The sequence below is a fragment of the Corvus brachyrhynchos genome, unplaced genomic scaffold, assembly GCF_000691975.1.
Source record: "Corvus brachyrhynchos isolate BGI_N302 unplaced genomic scaffold, ASM69197v1 scaffold94, whole genome shotgun sequence".
NCBI classification, from domain to species: domain Eukaryota; kingdom Metazoa; phylum Chordata; class Aves; order Passeriformes; family Corvidae; genus Corvus; species Corvus brachyrhynchos.
The window spans coordinates 9,279,556-9,300,156 of record NW_008238330.1 but is presented as its reverse complement, the minus strand read 5'-3'; the positions used below and the strand labels follow the sequence as shown (position 1 = coordinate 9,300,156).

At 41.4% G+C, this 20,601-nt stretch overlaps 1 protein-coding gene across 2 annotated transcripts; it reads right to left on the bottom strand.

Annotated features, from left to right (window-relative positions):
• Positions 1-935: 935 nt before the first annotated feature.
• CTNNB1 (catenin beta 1) lies at positions 936-20,227 on the bottom strand. Of its 2 annotated transcripts, XM_008633881.2 has the most exons (16): positions 20,140-20,227; positions 9,341-9,401; positions 8,647-8,874; positions 8,254-8,507; positions 7,925-8,163; positions 7,638-7,839; positions 7,159-7,303; positions 6,573-6,676; positions 6,143-6,481; positions 5,735-5,893; positions 4,722-4,841; positions 4,420-4,570; positions 4,209-4,330; positions 2,975-3,035; positions 1,999-2,219; positions 936-1,709 (listed from the first exon to the last, which is right to left on the bottom strand). In XM_008633881.2, the coding sequence occupies exons 2-15, from the start codon at positions 9,351-9,353 to the stop codon at positions 2,011-2,013; spliced, it is 2,346 nt and encodes a 781-aa protein (XP_008632103.1). In that variant the 5' UTR covers positions 9,354-9,401; positions 20,140-20,227; the 3' UTR covers positions 936-1,709; positions 1,999-2,010. The 2 variants fall into 2 exon arrangements, with proteins under 2 accessions (XP_008632103.1, XP_017589984.1); XM_017734495.1 differs by lacking the exon at positions 1,999-2,219.
• Between the last annotated feature and the right edge of the window lie 374 nt (positions 20,228-20,601).

Below are 20,601 nucleotides of genomic sequence, written 5' to 3'. Positions count from 1 at the left end.
GAGAGCTGCTGCTACACCCCCCTCAGACAGCCCTGGTATCTGGAGTCTGTGGAAGCAAGCAAACAGCCCCAGGTAAACAGATTTCACCTTGTGTGTTTTATTACATTACTTCAAATATCAAATTGCATAGCTTAACAGCTGGAGTTACTAGAAACAGGGAAGAGTTGAGTGCTGGCTCTTATTTGGTCTAGTGTTTCACAGTACAAGTCAAGCAGCTGAGTGTGGCGAGAGGAACAAAGCTGAATTCCTTGGGTGAGACCTTTCCCTCTGCAGTGGAAGGGGAAGCAGGCTGCTGCAGTCGCTTTCAGCATCTTGAGCCAGGAGTCTGTGCAGCCAAGGCCTGCTCTGATCTGCTGGCAAACTGCTGCCTGGAGTGGAAGTGCCGAGAGTGTTGCTCCCACAGAGCTGGTGACAGCTGCACGGTGCAGATGTGCAGTCTGTGGCTGAGCCAGCAGTCTCAGAACCACTTTGTCCCCTTCCAGTCACACAGATGCTGCCTAAGAGAAGCCCACTTCCACCCAGGTCTGAACACTAAGGACACGTGAAAAAGGCTTTGAGCCATTGAACCTGCTGATCTTTTCACCCACCCTTAGTGATGGGGCACCGCTGAGGGGAGCTGAGGCAAGAGGCTGTTGGTCCTTTTTGAAGCCCAGAAGAGCTCTGGGGCTGGCAGGCCTAGCACACAGTGGAGTTGCCTCACATCTGGCTAGACCCTGCCACATGCTGAGGAACCTGCCAAAGCAAAGCAGGGAAAGATGGTGCCGCAGAGGCCTGCAGCAAGAAAGCTCCAGGCTAGGAAGGGGAACTGTGCCATAGTGGGATCAAAGAGGTAAATTATTCTTCACTCCCCCCACACTAAAGTGGCTGTGCAAAAATCCAGGGCTATTTCTTAACACACAAATATACTTTGTGATCTGAAATAATTTGACACAGAGTGAATTAAAAGTTTACTTTAATTTTGAACCATTTTATAACTGCATTTTTCTCATGAAGCATCTGTGTCACAGCAGGCTACAATAACTTTGGGATAAAAGGCAACTGGTAAACTGTCCAATACAAGGTTCCAAATAAACAGTTCTTACTGGCCCCTACCCAGACATATCCCAGATAAAGTTTTTGATCAAAAACATGAAATAGATCCACCTGCTTATTTTAAGCATATTAAAAAGGAAACTAATTGGACCATTTCTATTTGTCTAGTTTTTTATACAAAAAGGCTACACAATGTTACACTTTATTCAGAATACAGTTAGAGCGATTATGAATTAGTGTTCTACACCTTTACTCAATCCTTAAAAATTAGAAACTGCTGTAGCATATTCACTATAACTTAATACTACGAGAGACTTTAAAAAAAACTAACAACAATTACTGCAAAAAGAAAGGCTACTTCCAAAGCAAGCAAGGTCAGTACCATTACAGAGATTTAAAAAAAATAATAAATTTTTAACAAGCAAGGCTAGGGTTTGATAAATTCCATCTTGCAATTCATTCTTGTGCATTCTTCATTTCTTGAATCACTCCCAAAATCCATTTGTATTATTACTCCTCGACCAAAAAGGACCAGAACAAAAAGTTTACTTCAATTGTTCCCATAGGAAACTCAGCTTGGTTAGTGTGTCAGGCACTTTCTGAGATACTAGCCCACCCCTCGAGCCCTCTCAGCAACTCTACAGGCCAATCAATGCAAGTTCACTCAGATGATACAGCTGCAAAGAGAAAAAACACAGGTGTCAGTGCTCCCGAGTTGTAAAGGGCTGTTGTAACACAAAGACTGCATGAAGCCGGTGCACAAGACATTACAGTTAATTACTTCCACACTTCACAGCAGAAGTCAGTTTGGAGTGTGCTGATTGTGTGTTTCCAGAGCATTTATTCATTATTCTGGCACACTGGGACCCAATTGAGCCAATCCCTCCCTGCCAACCAAGTCCTCAGTCCAGTCAGCTGTTTTTCTCTTTTTGTTTTGTTTTGAAATTCAAGGTTGGAGCTTCTTACCTAAAGGATGATTTACAGGTCAGTATCGAACCAGGCCAACTGATTACTGTCACCTGGAGGCAGCCCATCCATAAGATCCTGGGCATGGCCAAGATCTGGCAGACCATCAACTGGGTAGTCAGCACCAGGGTGGTGGCCACCCATTTCATGTTCCATCATAGGGTCCATACCCAAGGCATCCTGACCGTATCCGCCAGAGTGGAAAGAACGGTAGCTAGGATCTAAGAAAGTTAAAGGTGGCAGAGGGAAAAAAAGCATAATGTTAACAGATGTTAGATGCATCAGAAGCTGCAAGTATCAGTGTGTGAGGAGATCATGTAGCCATCTAATTGTTTTCTAGTTCAGCCAAGTTCAACACAATCTGGTGCCTGCCCTTAACGGCTATTCCATTGTCCAGAACAGCCTTCCAGTAGGATTCTGCAGACAAAGCACACTGCAGTCAGAAGCACAAGCAGATTCCAGCCAAGCCATTAGTCTGCACAATCAACACTACTAAAATTCAACAATACTGCAGCAAAACCAGGCTCCAAGACTGTAGACTTGCTTCTGAAAGACTAGTCAAAAATAGCTCAGAATCCTTAGGGATAGGCTTGCGTTCAAATCTATAGACACTTACAGACTAACGCATTCAATACCAGCTTTGTTGTTTTAAAGAAAAACTGCACTGTTGGAATTGTCAAGTCCATTTGTAAGGAATGTAAAAGATTTGTGGAAACAACAGCTCAGCAGGAGGTGTTCCCACAGGACTCAGACAAGAGACACTGGTTTTGCATGTTCATACAGCTCCCATTTCAGTGCTGCCAGTGGTGCTGCAGAAACTGGTTATTTGAACTGGCAGTTCCCCATCTGCCTGTCAGTTTGCAATACCTTGCTGAAGAGTAAATTCACTCTTCACTCATTTGCAGTTCTCCTTTAAAATCTATGACTTGACTTCATCCAGTTTAAAGTTTAGTCAACAGGAACAGAAGACACATACCATCTGGGCGGTATCCAAGAGGCTCTCCCTGGGCACCAATATCCAGTCCGAGATCCGCTGTCTATGTGCACACAAAGAATTACAAAACAGATTTAACATCAGGTCTTTTGCCCAGCACTGTAATTCTGAGTTTAAAAAGTTGTGAAGCTTGCCCCAGATCCCTTTGAACAACTCCTCTGCAGTGAGCACTGCAGCACTGCTGTCAACATAAAATGCCTTTTTAGCTAAGTATCTGCATCCAACATGCAATTCCACAGATCACTGGAAAGAGGGTTCTGTCTGGGAATGAAAAAGATGGGGTAGGTCTAGGAACACTTCTCAGGTACACCTGTCCAGATCCTGCAAGTCAGATATTCCCAAGCCAGCAACAAAGCTTTTAAAGGAACCTCTCCCATTTGTTCAATCAATCACAGAAGTAACTGCCTGCCTGCAGAGCAACTGCCTAACTCCAATCTCAAAGAGATACTGCACTTTAGCTCCCCCCCCTGCACATTCTCGTGGTAGATACAGATTTTAGGAAAACAGAAAAGTAAGCACTGAAATACTACAAATCAAAGGCTACTGCCCTTTATGGAGTAGATACCTACAAGATAAGACAAGCTAGGCTCCTAAATCTTAAGAATTTGTGGGAAGACAAAGAATTAGTGAAGCCTTCCCTGTATCCCATGCACACAGATTGACTTCAGTCTCAATTCACTGTGTAGCCCCTTAAACATGAAAAAAAGGCCATGTGTGATAATGAGTCTGCAAACATATTCAAGTCTGAAATCTCAGTTCTCAGGAAAGGTTGCATTTCCAGCCCAAGACTACTAATCCTGCATTGTTGGCTTGATAGAAGCCTCACAAGATACATTTTATATTTATGCTTCCCTCATATCACTCGTGTTTCTATTTTTGCACCCAGAGTTCATTAGGTTTTGACAAGCAACACAGAAAAGTACAAAGTTCTTATATACAGCTTTGCACACTAGCAAACATAATGAGCTTTACACACTTCAGCAGCAGCAGAGAACAGACTCTTCCTCTCTGCCAGGGAAAAAGCAGCTTGAAGGCTACTTACTGCAGGTTTGCTGCACCTGAACTCAGAGAGAGAGTAAAGAAGGTACAGCCACCACAAAGCTATGTAAAGCTGGGCCTGTATCACTGATGGCATTTACACTTCTCTGGTGGAAGAAGGAAGAACATAGAAGCGAGATCTCCCCAGGGAACTGTTAACACAGAAGACAGAACCCACCTCATTCCAAGCCATTGGCTCGGTCCGGAACAGGGAGCTTGTCAATTCAACCGAAAGTCGCTTCTTATAGTCCTGTGGTTTGTCCTCAGACATTCTGAACAGCACTGCAGCTGCATAGGTTGCTGCCCAAAGGAAGAGTGATTTTAGTAGAGGTCAAGACTTCTATCAGCTCTTCTAACACAAGTATGAAACCGGCCTTAAGTTCACTTACCAACACCCTCATTCCTAGAATGAAGCAGTTCTGTTAAAGGAGCAGTTGCACCTTCAGCTTCGATTGCTTCAGCTGCCTCCTTGTCTTGAGCCAGTTCACAAAGCACACCAGCAGCTACTCTCTGGATATTCTCAATGGGAGAGTACAACAACTGCAACCAAAACACGAGGGTTCTTTAGCTCCTCCACTTGAAACGAGCTCTTCAGCACACTCTGACTTAGCAGTTCTAGCCAGAAAGTGCAAGAGCTATTTTGCTTCTTTTCCTAATATGTACTACAGTGCTGTCTTGAGCTCTTACTTACCTGCACAAATAGTGGAATGGTATTTAGACCCCTGATTACGATTCGATTATGAACATCACGTGCAAGAATGTGCAGGGCTCCAGTGCAACCCTCGACGATTTCTTCCATACGCACACCCTCCTAGTTATGGAGAGAAAAGGCGTTTCTGAATTTGAGATACTGTGTGCTCTCAAGTTCTTAAGTGACTGTCAAAAACTCAATCAGCAGTTTCAGCTAATCAACCAAACCTGTCCCCTGCACATACCCCCTTCCCCACCAAGTGCTGGCCTTCAAACCCCTGCTGGGAGTCAGCCCAGTTTACCCACCCAAATTCAGTATGTGACACATCTCAGTGGAACGCCTCAGTGGTTGTTATTATGAACTTCACCTCTGGTAACACCATCTCTTTCTATAACCTGCATTAGCCTGGCAGTTACTGAGCTGGAAAAAGCAGTTGCCAGTAACAAAGAGGACCCTTCCTGCCTCTGCACAAATTAACTACAGCCTGTACTAGTAGATGCTGCTTCCATTTGCTGTGCTAAGCAAAATTCCCCTTTGTTAATGTGTTTAACAGGATAAAAATAATCAAATTGAGACTGATCTTGTCACACTGACCTGAACAGGTAATGAGTATGGAGCCTGCACAACTTCTCAATACTTCTACAGCACCCTTGCAAATATGCAGTAAGGTGTGATAGCATTCTTAAATCTATTCTTCTGAGGAGGATAAGGGAGCTCTCATTTCTTGGTAGAGAATTACTTGTAGGCAAGTAATATATTTCTGTGAGCTATAACGTTCAGAATTAAATGCTCAAGAGGTTCTTATTAAAATAAGAACCAAAGTTTTGGCATTCTTATTTATTTAAGAAAAATCTCAGGTCTGCCAAGACAGAGCTATATGCACAGAGAATAACATGAACTAGAGCAAATAAGACGACAGTTCTTTAGCCCAAGCACTGCTGGGCTGAGGTGCACTGACAAACGAGGAGTTGGAGAGAACTTTCAGAGATGCAGTGCCAGGAGAGGGCACTTACCACAAACTGCTGTTGTGTCCCACCCATGGAAGTGCGTCGCTGGGTATCCTGGTGTGCTCTAACCAGCAACTGCACTAGCCTTGGAATAGCACCTTGTTCACGCAGCGGGGCATGGTTTGCAGGACACAGAGCCAGGTTGCGGATCAAGCCAACAGTAGCCTGCAGGTAAGGAACAGGTGGGGAATGAGAGCACAAGGGGAGTGCTTACTGTTAGTGACTTTTTTAATCAGTTCATCTCAAATGTTTAAATCTCTAAGAAAAAACATGAAGTTGCTCAACTGAAGCAACTTCTCCATCAGACAAATTGCACCCCCAACACCTTGGAAACAAAGTATTTTTCACTTTTAAAGTTACATTTTAAAAAACAACAGTTTTCAGTTTCTGCTCTGGCAGCTTTTAATCATTTACCTTGATCAAAGGCCAGTGTGAGGGTGGATGCAACAGCTTTACCACCACTGGGAGTCCATAATGGAGGCGAACTGCATTTTGAGCCATCTCTGCTTCTTGGTGTCTGCTGGTGAGGTGACGGAGCGCACAGATTGCGGGTTCTGTGATGTCTTCCCTGTCTCCAGCCCGGAGAACTGTGCGCACGAGAGCCTCGATGCCACCAACCTGGCACACCATCATCTTGTTCTTGTAGTTGTTGCAGGTAAGGTTAGAAAGGATGCCAGCAGCACAAGTCACAACATTAATATCATCTGATCCTAAAAGCTGAACTAGAGTTCCTAGAAGGCCTTCCATGCCCTCCTGCAGAAAAAGAGGGAAGAAAAAGTTAAGTCTTCTCTTCCACTGTGTTGACTTTTGAAGTCAACAGAAGAGCCTCAGAAGAGCCCTTTACCTGCTTTGTTGCAGCATCTGACAGATTTCTCAGAGTCCAGAGACAGTTCTGGACAAGACGCTGGCTTGGATCTGTGAGGTGGAGCCCCAAAGCTTGCATCCCACCTGGAAGATGGTACAGATTTGACACCATTACTCAGATTCGACACTGTATTCTGATGCTCATCTTGTGAGCAGTGAGATCCTTCTCTTCCTTAAAGTCTGAGTGCAAAATCTCACAAGCTTTTGGATCCTTCTTGCTGTTAATATCACAGTATGGCTGGGCCCTAGCCCTTCTTCACATAGGAAAATAATAAGCCCTTGAAATTCCCTATGTGACACTGGGCCTTTTAAATGTGTGCATGTTCTCAGGGATGCATCCTGACAACACTCAGCCACTAATGCCACCCAGTTAACAACACAGTGGAGTTACTTAAAACAGCCATCCTTTTATACTTCTGTATACAAAAGGCTTCCAAACCTGGTTATGGACTTAAGGACCAACCCGAGTTCATTTTTTCATGCTGGCAATTTCTGTTCTTGGTGGAATGAATTGATCCCAAAGTACTACATAGATGTTTAAGTTAGCATGAGTACAACGTACTTACCAGCCTCAACAATAGCAGGTTTGTTGCTGGAGCAGACTGACAACACCTTCAGCACCCTACTTGTGGTCCACAATAGTTTCTCATAAGTATAGGTCCTCATTATGTTTACTAAAGCCTGGGGTCCACCACTTGCCAGAATAATCAGCTGAAAGACAGCAAAAATAATATTTGTCTGTCACTTCCTACGCACGTCAGCAGGTAGTAAATGTTGCTGGCTTACACCCCTCATGGTTACAGTTCCCTAAAAAAACATTCCCATCTGCTTATGTGGACTCTTAAGTTCTTAAATTCTCCCTAGAAGCACAGCAGCATTTCTGCAAGATAATTCCTGTATCCCTCCCCTTTTGCAAGGTCAGGACTGGCAAAAGCCAGTGGCACATGGCTGGAGATTCAGAGTCAGGAGGTCAGTACACAAGAACTGTCGGGCCATTCATTACATGCTTGCTCATTTTAAGTACTTCAGCATCAAAGGCACCTACCTTACTTTCTTGATTGCCATATGCTAAAATCTGAAGGCAGTCTGTTGTGATGGCCAAGAATTTGACATTTGTCTTGTTGAGCAAAGCCACCATTTTCTGCAGCCCACCAGCGAGACGGACAGCCATCTTGGCTCCTTCCTGATGTAACAGGAGATTGTGAAGAGTTGTAATGGCATAGAACAGCACAGAGTCCACCGGGGACCTAAAGAAGGGAAAATCCTCATGAGCACCTGGCTCCTAGCACACCCAACTGCAAAACACAAGTACTGCCTCAGTAGTGCACATACCCCAGCATTTTAACCAAAGCAGGGATGCCTCCTGATTTGAAGATTGCCAGCAAGCCTTCACGGTGATGTGAGAGGTTGTGTAGCGTCCCTGCAGTACACCGGGCTGTCTCCACGTCGTTTGTGTTTTGCATGGTACGTACAATGGCAGACACCATCTGAGGAGATCTCATAATGGCATGGCGGGACGCTTCCTTTTTGGACAGCTGATGAACCATAACTGCAGCCTTGTTCACCACCACCTAACACAAGTGTTTGAATAAAGCTTTTAGTTTTAAGGCCATTGAAGATGCTCCAAAAGCAAGCTTTACCCAGGCAAAGAAAACACTTACCTGGTCCTCATCGTTCAACAGTTTGGTCAGTTCTGGGATTGCACGAGTTGCAAGTTCAGCATCATCTTGGTAGTTTATCAAATTAACAACAGCATGTTTTAACATCTGGGATGGCTCAGCCAGGCGCTGCACATTAGTTGGATGAGCTGCATCAAACTGCGTGGATGGGATTTGCATTCCTTCATCCAGTGTTTCAGGGAACATAGCTGCACGCACCCTCTGAGCTCTAGTCATTGCATACTGGCCATCAATATCTGAAAACAAGGCAAGTCATAGTAACCTCAGACTAGGAATAAAAAGCTCATCATCCAGATTGGCAATAACTGTGTTGTTAGGTTTCTGTATTGTTGAACTGCATGTCCAAGCAAACCGGTGTAATAGGAAAGGCCTTACCTGCAACTTGCTCCTGGGTGAAGGACTGAGAGAACCCCTGCTCCCACTCGTACAGCACTTGTGTTGTGTCCACATCTTCTTCTTCAGGATTTCCCTTGCCACTCAAGGAGGGAGCAGTTGTTGTGGCACCAGAATGGATACCAGAGTCCAGATATGACTGCTGTTGCCAATGACTGACTGCTGCTTTTCTGTCTGGCTCCATTGCCATATCCAGCTCCATCAAGTCAGCTGTAAAAAACCATTGGTGAACAATTAAGTTTAGTTCAATTACTCCAGCATGTATTAATCCTACTAGAGATGACACAGATTTTAAATTAAAATGAATTGTTATAAACAACTACCTCAACCCAGCACTGCAAGTGAGCAGCAATTTTAAACTGAGGCTTTACACTGAACCAATGCAGACATGTAAACCTGAGGAACAGGCAGAACAATCACTGCTATTGTGGCTGTCCTGAACTACTGCTTAAAGGTTCCCTTTTCCACATGCCGTGGTTATGTACTTGACTGTACTTAAGGGACCCAAAATGCTTACAAGAAACTTGTCTGAAGGTTTGATTTCCAGTGTAAACTATTAATTACTGTAATATAGCAGATGTTATTCAATCCAAGTCAAGTGACTTTGAAAAGTTAAAAAAAAAGGAATAAGGAGTCTTCTAGATTCTAGTAACAGAAATTGCAACGTATTATGTACCTTGAGTTGCCATGTTCCTTGTTATGCTCCCAGAACTCTTTCCTGCGCCCTTTCAGAGATCCTAAAAAAGAGCAAGGTTAGAACTTATTAAACACTAATCAGACTAGTAAGACAGGATTTCACATTAAGAACACTAGAATTGCAAACTAAGGCTTGGCACATCTTGCCATTTCATTACTACAGTGAGTATACTCAAATGCTAATTAGCAAAGCCCCATGGACAGACATGCATAAGAACATGATGTATCACCCAGACTTCTTCTGTCAGGTTATACGTAAGATATTCTCTTAGAGCTGCAAGAGAACAAGAATTGAAGGCTGACCATGACAGAGCTAATTTTTTACTCCTCTATCTTTGCTTAAGATGAAGTCCAGACATTAAATTCCAGAGTTTGGAAATGCCACAAAGACAATGGCTAAATGTCAGACTTCCTCATTTCTCTCAAAGATTAACTACTTAGAAGATACTAGAAAAACTGTTTGATACAGGGCTACGACTGAATTTTCATGGGGAAAGCTGAAATGACCATGTAAGGCAAGCTGCTATTCTTTCAGTGGCACAAAGAGTACCTAAAGAATTGTAATTGTAACCTCCTAGTTTACTCCCTTCCTGTACCATAAGAATAAAGGTTTCTTCCTACACAAAGCTCTTCCTTGAAGTTAAAACTAAAAATTGAACCAGCTTTATAAAAAAAAAAAACAAAAAACAAACCTGTCCTTCAGTTGCACACACATTGATTCACCAAACTAATTTTTATTTTTTGCACAGAAAGCCAAGATAATTGGGGGCAGGAAGCTGAAATATGATCAAATGACCTATCCAAATTTTCAGTATGCACCTCCAATTGATATCACCAAGCAATATGATATTATGGTATTTGTACCATAAATTTGTACCACAAATATTGTACCATATTTGTGATTTATGGTATTTGTACCATAAATCTGTAGCTGTCTCTTCACTAACCCAGAAAGAGAAATTTGAGGCTACAGCTCCAGAATGGGTCACTTTTATTTCATTTGCTCCCCTTCCCCCCTCTGTCCCACAGTCCCACACTGTTTCCAGCACAGACAGAGCTGGTGACAGCCTATTCTGGGAGCCAGCCAAGCAGAAACATTCGTAGTGGTAGCTTGTGCAGGGAGCAAAACCATCTCTTGCAACAATCAGCTTTCAATGTGCCATCATTAGGTGTTAGAGCTGTGCCGACCAAAACATTCCGGCACAATGAAGTAAAGGCAAGGCACTAATCCCTGAAAGGACAAGTCTGCAGTGCTGCACCAGGAGAATAAAGTACACCTGATGCTGTATTTGTGTAAAGGCAGATTTCCCAGTTTAAGTTTCCTTCAGGAGTACTTTTTTGAAAATCATAATTAAACAGAGGACAGGCCTGCAGTTTAAAAGTCTCACTGGATAGGTGGCACAAACTTGTATTTCACTGACTCTGAGCCAGCTGCAAGATACTCCAACACCCCAAGCAATCTTGTTGCTTTGCTTTACAAATGCCAGTGCTGTTTGTCCTGACTCTGCACTCCCACTTTTGGCAGCAACCGTTCCCTGGCTCTTTTAAAACGGACAGTAGATCTGCATCTGCAGCAGATAAGCAGCATTAAGCTGATATAAGACATTACACAACATACAATAAAAGCATCCTGCTGTGCAGCTGGAAACTCTAAACTGGTCCTACTCCACAGCATGGAAGAGACAGGTCAACTCAGAGTCTGTCCTTGACAATGTGCATAGAGGATGTGCTGACAACAGACAGTCCCTCCCTTACCACTGGATTCTTCCATACTGTTAGGCGTTTGAGAGTAGCAGTGGCAAGTGGAAGGAAAAGCTTAAATCATGCTGTCAGTTCACCATTGATTAAAAAATTCTAATGAGTAGCTAAGCTGAGGAAGTGCCTATACAGAAGCTTGATAGTTCTCTGCAGGTCTTCTGCATTACACTGCAAATTCCACTAACACCTTCCAAACAGAAAGAAGGGAATAGCACTAACAGTAAAATTTGTATCCTTGCTCCCTGTAGTCCTCACTCTAAGTGAAATGTGACACTGCCAATAAAAAATTTGGCATATTCTAGCTGCCATAAGAAGTTTTCAATATGCTTAGCACAAAAAAGATCTATTTTTATCATAACTTTGCCATCTCCTCCCATCAGGACTATGCTAAAAAAAGGATCACCAAACTAGTTTTGAAGTCAACTGGTTCATCTACCAGTATGTTAAGAGCAGTGACTATGCTTTGAGACATTTACTACCACCTGAGATTCCTATTTGCAGTAAGGGGCTTGGGAACACTTATAATTTTCTCCACCGTTGAATTCTGCACCAGTGAAGGCAACTGGCTTATAGCACCTGCACTCTGAAATTGCTGTTTCCATTTCAGCAGCCTGAAGAGATCAGAAGAGCAGCTCTACCATTAGGTAAAATCCAACAGACCAGAGCAGCCACTGAACTGCAGCACTACTCCAAAATAACACTGACAAACATCTACAAAACAGCAATGAAGAAATACTATGTGTTCAGAAATACATTACCAGTCAGACATTCAGTCTTTGGAATGCTGACCCTAGATCAGCCTGCTAACTCCATCTGCAAGTTCCAACATCCCGATCTGCACTTCATACACCTGTAGCCCCCCAGCAATTCCTGGTAGCTTTTTTTTATTATTATTTACATGGGGAATTGGGTTTAATCCTCGAAGTCCAAACTAACTGCCAAACAAAAGTAGGCAGGGTTTGATTTTAGGTTTTCTGCACTTAAACATTCTCTCATCTTTTCCTTCACATTCTCTTCTAATTTCAACAGGGGGTAAGCTGAGTCCAGGCAAGCTGCTGACTTTGTCTTCCTGTTTGTCACTGTCAAGGTTAACCAACACACCTACAAAGGGAGCAACACCACCAGGCTTAGGTACAAACATCTGTGCTGCTCATTTTCCTGACAAACTGGATCAGTACAAGGTCAGCCAAACACATCTCAGCCATCAGGAAGAGACAGAAGTCCTCAGCATACTTTACAAACAAACTTCAGCATAACAGCAAGCTTCTGCAAGCTTTGCTGTTTTTGAAGACTAGAAGATACTAGGAAATTGGAATTTGGTAAATATCACGTTATATGGTTCACATGGTTGTACTACAAGGAGTTATAGGACTCTTCACTTCTCAAAAATCTCCTCCTGACCTATGAGAGTTATCTACTTGCTTAGCAAGCATCACCAGTTTTGTGTTTAAATGGAGGTTGGAGCTTTTTAGACTATGTATTAAAAAAACTCATGTGAAGAGCAATTCAAGATGTTGCACTAGGCTATATTGCATGGCATCTGTCCCAGTCTAAAAAACTGGGAAAAATGGTTCTGCAAGCTTAGAAGGCACATGAGCTAATAATTTCAAATTATTACAGAAGACAATTCAAATTTCTTGATTTTCAAAAGGAATGTAAGAAGTATAATGTATTATTTCTGATCATGTATTTTTATTAGATATTAATTTCTGATTTTGGACAATAGTTCCACATATGCCAAGAAAATCAACAAGCCTACAGTAGTTCTCAAACCTGAACAATTCTCTTCAGTAAGAGTGACTCAAATTACACCTGATCTGATGAGCAGTTCCCTCCCGATCCCTGCCACCTTTATAAAGCAAGTCAAAGTTTGCAAGTCTGCCATAAATCCTTTATGTGAGAGTAGTATGTTACTAAAACATGCAGGAGAAATCCAGACTGATCCATCCAAACACCATGAGTTACTGCACACAAACACACCTACTGACCATGTTTTCCTCTTCTACATTTCTGTCTTATCTAGGACAGGCCAAGCAACTGCATCTTTAAACTACCCACCAGCTCTGAATGACACATTTGTTACATAGAACAGGCACATCATCTTCTGACAGTTAACAGCAATTAAAAATGTGTATCATGTACACACAAGTGAAGAGAAGTACCTGTACTGGAAAATAGTTTTTATCCAAGTGCTCTGAAGTTATTCCAACCATTCCCAAGGTGTTAGTGAAAGCATTCTTTGGGTCTGATTTTGTAACTGGTCTTAGCTGCCTGCCTGTTACCTGTATATCTTCTTTATAAAAATCCACAGCCAAAATATACAGGCAACAGCAGGTCCACTGCTAATAACATTGGAGAGCACTCATTTCTGTGACCCAAGTCCTTATATTTTCAGTTCTTAATGTAGCAGAAGCTTCCTAATTAACCTTAGTTTTCAAGTTGGGAATTTGGAAAATACATCCAATTAAGGAATTAAAAAACAAATCACAACAAAACAACCCTTTTTTAATCTTCCCCTGGAAGTTGTTCACCTGTTTTCTAGAAAACAAAATGTGGGGGAGGAGGAATCATCCAAGTATGACAATACTGACAGTGGAAACATCAGGAAAAAAGCTTTCATGGTATAAAGGCACTTTAGGCAAGAGTGGCTGAACTGTCTCTAAGCAATTTTTGGTCTAACCTAAGCCCCAGATACAAGCTCTTGCAACAGACAGACCTAGTTCTATTGATCTTAGTCTTGTGAAGACATGATCCAAACTGTGGTGAACTTCTAATTATTCCTTATCCAAATGTGGATTAAATTCTCTCCTCCCATATCCCCTGCAGGTTCTAAAGAAAACTGAGAATTTTTATCTGGCTTTACTGAGCTCTGGTTAAAGTACCTTTGGAGGTAATTTTGGAAGTCCTTCATGTACCACATGCTTCTGTAAGACTGCTAAAAAGTCCTGGAAGGATAGTTTTGGTGTTGTGTGTTTTAAGGAATGTTAGGAGCTTGTGGCAGGAATGACAGCTGGGGTTTAGAATTTTTTGTAAAAAATTAACAGAAGATACTTCTTTTTGAAAATAGGTACAGAATGTGCTCATATTTCACTCTGAAGATCACATTTTTTAAAAATTTATTTTCCTTGTACAAAGATACCAGAGAGGAGTACAAACAACACATTTCCTGAAATACATTCCCATATCCAGTAAACAAATACTGAGGAGCATTCCCATATTCTGTTTCCAGCATTAGCATTTGCAGTCCTCAGCCACTTTGTCCCCTCTAAAAGAAATAGCTACATCCAGTGAGTGTAGATTATTCTGAAGTTAGTTATATGCAAGTATTAGAAGGCCTTGATTACTGGGAAATTAGTCACCCACCAATACTGACTTCTGCACATCAGTGCTTTAAGGACTTTAATGCACCAAAGCTACTATGAAACTCACTGAAAAGTGGCTCTTGAATAATGGCTATGGGCTGCATATTATCACATTAAACAAAGCAAGGTACTACTTGGATGTTTTTAGAGATAGCAAAATTAAGGCTTACCTTATTATCAATACTAGGAACCAGAGTATAAAACTTAATGTATTTTATATTAATGTCAGGCTTCCTTCTGGTTTTAACAGGGTGATTTTTAATAGTGGGCAAAAATGTCTTCAGGTGACTTATGACATCTTAACCTAGTGGAAGAAACTTAGTATGGAACACCAAAAGGCAACAAGTCAAACCATGCAGTCTTTTTCCTCTAAAAAGGAAAAATATCCATAGGTTTTCACAGCTTTAAAACTTTTCTACTTTTTTGGGGGTTACACAGTAGAAACATTCATCTATAGCCTTCACTACTACCTCAGAAGAAGTGCCATGGCAAGAGATGAAGTAATATTACTATATTTAACTGTTGTGCCAAGTAGTAACTTAAACTATTTCAGTAGTTCCACTGAAAACTAAGAGCTACCAGTAATCTTGATCTGAATGCCTGTTGGGGTTTTAGTTTAGTCTTAGGTTTTTTTTTTCCTGTTAAAGGAATTTTCTCCCATATGCATGTTACTAGGAGACAAATAGCTGTACTTAAGAAAGACAAAAAGGGAAGTGGGGCGGGCCTGGCTACTCTTTTGTCTACACCTGGGTGTGGGGTCAGTTCGCTCTGAGCGTCCAGAGAGAGAAGCTGCAGAGAAAGGAGCTGCTGCTTCTTTCTTTTTGGCCGTTCTTTCTTCCTGCTGGAAACAACGCCGGGACCCCAAAAAAAAATGTCTTCAGGTGACTTATGACATCTTAACCTAGTGGAAGAAACTTAGTATGGAACACCAAAAGGCAACAAGTCAAACCATGCAGTCTTTTTCCTCTAAAAAGGAAAAATATCCATAGGTTTTCACAGCTTTAAAACTTTTCTACTTTTTTGGGGGTTACACAGTAGAAACATTCATCTATAGCCTTCACTACTACCTCAGAAGAAGTGCCATGGCAAGAGATGAAGTAATATTACTATATTTAACTGTTGTGCCAAGTAGTAACTTAAACTATTTCAGTAGTTCCACTGAAAACTAAGAGCTACCAGTAATCTTGATCTGAATGCCACAGCATGGGCCCATACTGAAATCCATCTTACTGATCCTGGACTGCAACAGAACAGACTCATTTATAAACTTTTAACTTGTGGCAAAATTGCTCTGGTTGTTTCCTCAAGCAACATTTGCTTAGCTAGCATCCTTCCCTCCAACCACTATGCTGTTCTTGCTTAGTGAAGTATTTCTCCTCTCTCCAGTGATGAACTCAGTGTCCTGTGTAATCCCTCCAGCTCAAATTTATCCAAGCAGGAACACTTCAGACAAGAGATTCTACTGATGCCTGCAGAAAGTTAGAAGATGCCTTCCAAACAGCAATACATTCTATCTTAGATTTAGCTAACCAGATCATAGTAAATTTGACTCTGAACCCAGAATTTACAATAGTAATGTTAAAATGGTCTTTAAATTCTCTTATTATTAAGACTGAAAGTCTAAGGTTTGTTTTTCCTAACAAATTTCAGGAAATTAAGAAATCTGAATATCTGCTTTACTGACCTCAATGGTTAAAAGGTTCCAATTTCCAAGCCTTAAATATCTTTAATACATGCTGAAAGAGGCAACAAACTAGCTCAGATAATCCACAGATTTAAAGTGGGAGAGGGGTGCAGATCTGCCAAAACTCACTGCAAGTTACCTCTATTTCAGCCACTCTTCTTTGCTGCTTTATTTTCAATTCATTATTTCCTTTTTCCTTCAGGCATCCCAGATTGCTATTACATCAATTGTTCTGGCTTCTCAGCCTTTGTCTTCTGCCTTAGAAATTATCTAAAAATTCCTTTCTTCAACAAAGGCGGACGAACCTCCCTACACTATCTTTTGTAAGGGTTTTTTTCCTTGATGCCACTTGCAAAATAACGTGTTGCCTCTTTATTTTCAGTTCTCAGCAATCTAAGACCAAGAGTACAGAGCAGGGTTTCTATTCATGTGCCTATTGGCTAAAGCAAACAATATATAAATATTTCTTTCTTGCTAGACTTCTCCAAGTTGATTACAACTCCTTGATGGCACTGAAATGCAGGCAGTCTACTAATCTTGACTTAAACACTTGGCTAGCAGTATTTAAAAAGAGAACATATTCCTCAAAAAATATCTAGTGAAGGAAAAGACTTGGGTTGCAAGTTCCAAAAAACGTGAGGCTTGTTTTTGAGTCAATACAGTCTTAAGCAAATGTGGCAGAGGAGGAAAAGGGGCCACAAGAACTTTATGACAGCTGTAAGGTTCCAATCTGCCACATTTCACTTCTGGAGCACTACAGAGTGTTCTGATATGACAGGACACTCACCTGTTTTACCTTACCCTTCCTCCTAAAAGGGAAAGCAGGGTAGTAAGGAACCATACTTCCTACCCAGCTTGTAATGTTCAACAACTCCTAAGTTTCAAGTGCAGCTGAGACTATAACATAAGTGTAGCAAGAGCCACATTTCATTTTGCTCACCTAAAGTACAGAAAGCCACCCAGAACGTGGGTAGTTTTAATCAATTGCTGAAGAGCAGCTTTGCACTGACTGACAGTTCAGGTAACAAAGGGTATCAGAAGTGGGGGTTGGAGATTTCACTGGCAGATGGGTCTCTTCCAGATGCAGCCCCGTCCGTGCTGTGCTCCAAGCAACTAACACAGTATGAAGGCACTAACAGCTTGTGCAATTCATCAGAGTCTTCACAGGTACTAAGGTTTAAGCACCCTTTTAAAAACAACCATTAGAATTCTCACTAAAGCAAGAGCTAACATTGGTCTGAGAGCCACTGTCAGCCAACAAATACATCAGATAGCTAATGTACAAAATTATGAGAACCTGGAAGAGAATTCAGAACAAACACATCAGGAAAGTTACTAAAAAAGAAATAAAAGATCATCCTGGCACCAACCTGCACTATCATTCTAAAAGATGAACTTTGAAACTGTGGAACCTGCTAGGAAGCCTCCCCAAAAATGAAGCTGGCAATATCATGTAAAGGTTCTCCTTTTGAAAGAAAGGAGATGGACAGTACTTCACTCTGTAGGACAGACGTTCTAGAGAAACTTTGGTAGAAATTACAGACTGATGGGACATATGGATATGTCCAAATGCATTTGGTAGCAGTTACCTACCACTATAATTTCTTATCAGCAGTGCCCTACATAATTTGTTTGATGCTGGCCAGAGGCACATGGCTGAGCATGCAATGTAAAGAAAGCACCTCTTCACATAGTCACACACTCTTAATTAAAATCATACTTATACTGCAGGAGCTGAAATCTCACAGCACTGGATCTTGTCACTTCAGAAATTAAGTGTTTGGATCCACAGCACAGTTATTTTGCTCTTTACCTAGAGAACATTCAAGAGTTACAAGAGATCTGTCAACACAATCCTTTACATTCAAAATCATGGGCAACTATACCAGCAGATTCTAACAAGATCTGCAAACAAAACACTTTCTGCCCTAGGTATTTATTTGTCCTTTCTAGAAATTTCTGGTCATTTCTAAGAGCTATAAGCAGCTGCTGTGTTCCAGTTGACAAATTATCAGGTCATGTTTGAAAGTAATGATTTAAGAGAGCTTTTCATGCGCAAGCATACCATAGCACTAGCAAAAACTTTCACTTTATTAACTGGCAAGATAGATCTCAAGTACCTAAGTATCCTCCTGACTGTCCAAGATAGGAGTTGATAATTTTAAACGTTATGACATGAAAACTGCTTCAACTACAACTCTGGTGCTACACATCCAGCTTGAGAACAAAAGTAATGAACTTCCTCACATAATGTACATATCAATCCCTTGACAGCAGTTTGTAGCTCAGTATTAAAGGACTGGTATGACAGTTTCACGTTTATGAACTTACATTAAGTTCATAACAAGATTATCAACCCAATTACTCATATGTCTTAATTGTTTTGACCAACTAAGCACCAGCACCACAAGCAAGTAACCTCAGAACAGTTACTAAGTCACTTCTGTTCAGCAGTGGATTTGAGATCTTTGGGTCACTGGCACACATTCCCACTAGGGCTTTGTGCAGCATTCACTAAGTTTGAGTATCCTCATGGCTGGGCAAAACATTAAGAGCAGTTTTATTATCACAGCTTAGAGAGCTCCTGCATTTTACTTGCGGGACACAGCTATCTACACTATACGTACTCCCATCTTCCTTGCTTTTGTTTCTATCCAAGGTTTAGTCTGCCAGCAGGACTCACGTAATAAATACGCACTGGTTTACTGCTTTTGGTCCATGTGCCCATACTTATCACTGAGTAAGATGACTGTAGTAGAGCTGGCAGTAGACAGGATCAAAATTCATTCTTTAGCCTTACCTAGTCACATACAAAAAAAAAAAACAGTTGCCATTGTGATCATTTAGAGGCAACCTATGATAATTCAGACAAATATTATACCACATTTAACACTCAAAGTTCAGGAACAAAACCACTGTCAGCCCTCAAGTTTCCCTGCCCACACAGTTTTGTGTGTCAAAAAGACAATGGTTCTGCAGTCATTTAACACAACCATGTGCATCACTAACAAAAGACACGGTTACAGAAGTACCTTTCCCTCCTGTTTGTTCATAACTTGAAACGCCCATTTTCACACCAATACAGGAACAACTTAGCAAACATCTCTTCCAAACCAGGAAGTATCTACCATAATCCAGTTTCTTCTTAGACTGCAACCACATAGCCAGCCCTGAACTTGGATGTTAAACATTAATCTCCACAGTTTAAGAAACCAGAGTGATTAGTCATAATTACACTGACACTAATGAAATACTTATGAATCTGAAAGTGGCTGTCTTTGCTTGTCTGCCAGAATAACTATGTATTTACAATAAGGCACACCAACACTCCAAAAAGGACTGTTTAAACAACAGACGTGCTAATGAAGTCTGACACTAAAAGATGTTTCTTCAACTCACTCTTAATTAAGGCGAACTGACAAGGCAGCTGCATTTATTAGCACCTTTAGGATGTTAAGATTTCTGGCCACTGGAGGGCACCTGAATTGTTGCCAGGACAATACAGCACTACTTGCTACAGTTGCTGCAGAGTTGGCAAAGTTCTCCAATTTATACAAGTCTATTTAGCACAGTAAGTCAGCCCAGAAATGCTGGTTCCAGCAAATACATGTACAGTGCACACGGTGCATCTGCCAACTCCAGCAAAATCCAGCTAGCTCATACTGTTTTTTAAATGCAGCAACATAGAATACGAGATTAACTCTTTCAACCTTCTAAGTCAGTCCTCAAACAAGGTTCCAGAGTTAAATTAGTATTAAGTAACAGAGCAAGCACTTCACTTCTGCAACACTAATCCAGCCAATGTACATTGTTTCCTAAAGTCAACTTGGAACATGAACAAAAAGTTCTTCTGTAAAGCAACATTTGCACCCATACTTGCCAAGGCAACAAAAGCATAGCATGCATTTGTTTTCACATCAGAGTTAACACATTCATGAGGTCAGGCTGAGCTACAGGTATGTATCACCTGCTCACCTCATCTATTTGGTGTTCCACACAGAAATGCCAGAATTAGACTTCCATTAGTTCTCTCCCTTGCACTTGAAGTTACCTGTCAGTGAAAAAAGAAAAGAACAAAATGCCAAAAAACTAAACAACTTTTCTGGCTCCTTTCTTCTCATGAGAAGCAGCACAGGCTACACAGTGCCAGCACAGTTTAACACTTTACCTTCCTGGGCTAAAGCCTGATCACAGACTACAGCAAGTTTTACCTTGGAATCAAGTGCCAGAAATGGATATTAAAAGTTAACCACTGTCAGGCTGCCTTACGATGGCAAGTCTAGCCAATTCAATCGGTGCTTAACTGGAAAATCAGAAATATTGCCATGCCAGGATAATAATTTTATCTAAAGAGACAAGAAGAGTCACACACAATACTTACTGCCAAGGAGTTTGCCATTTCTAGGTTCCCACCCAGTCACCCAGCAAGCCACTGGG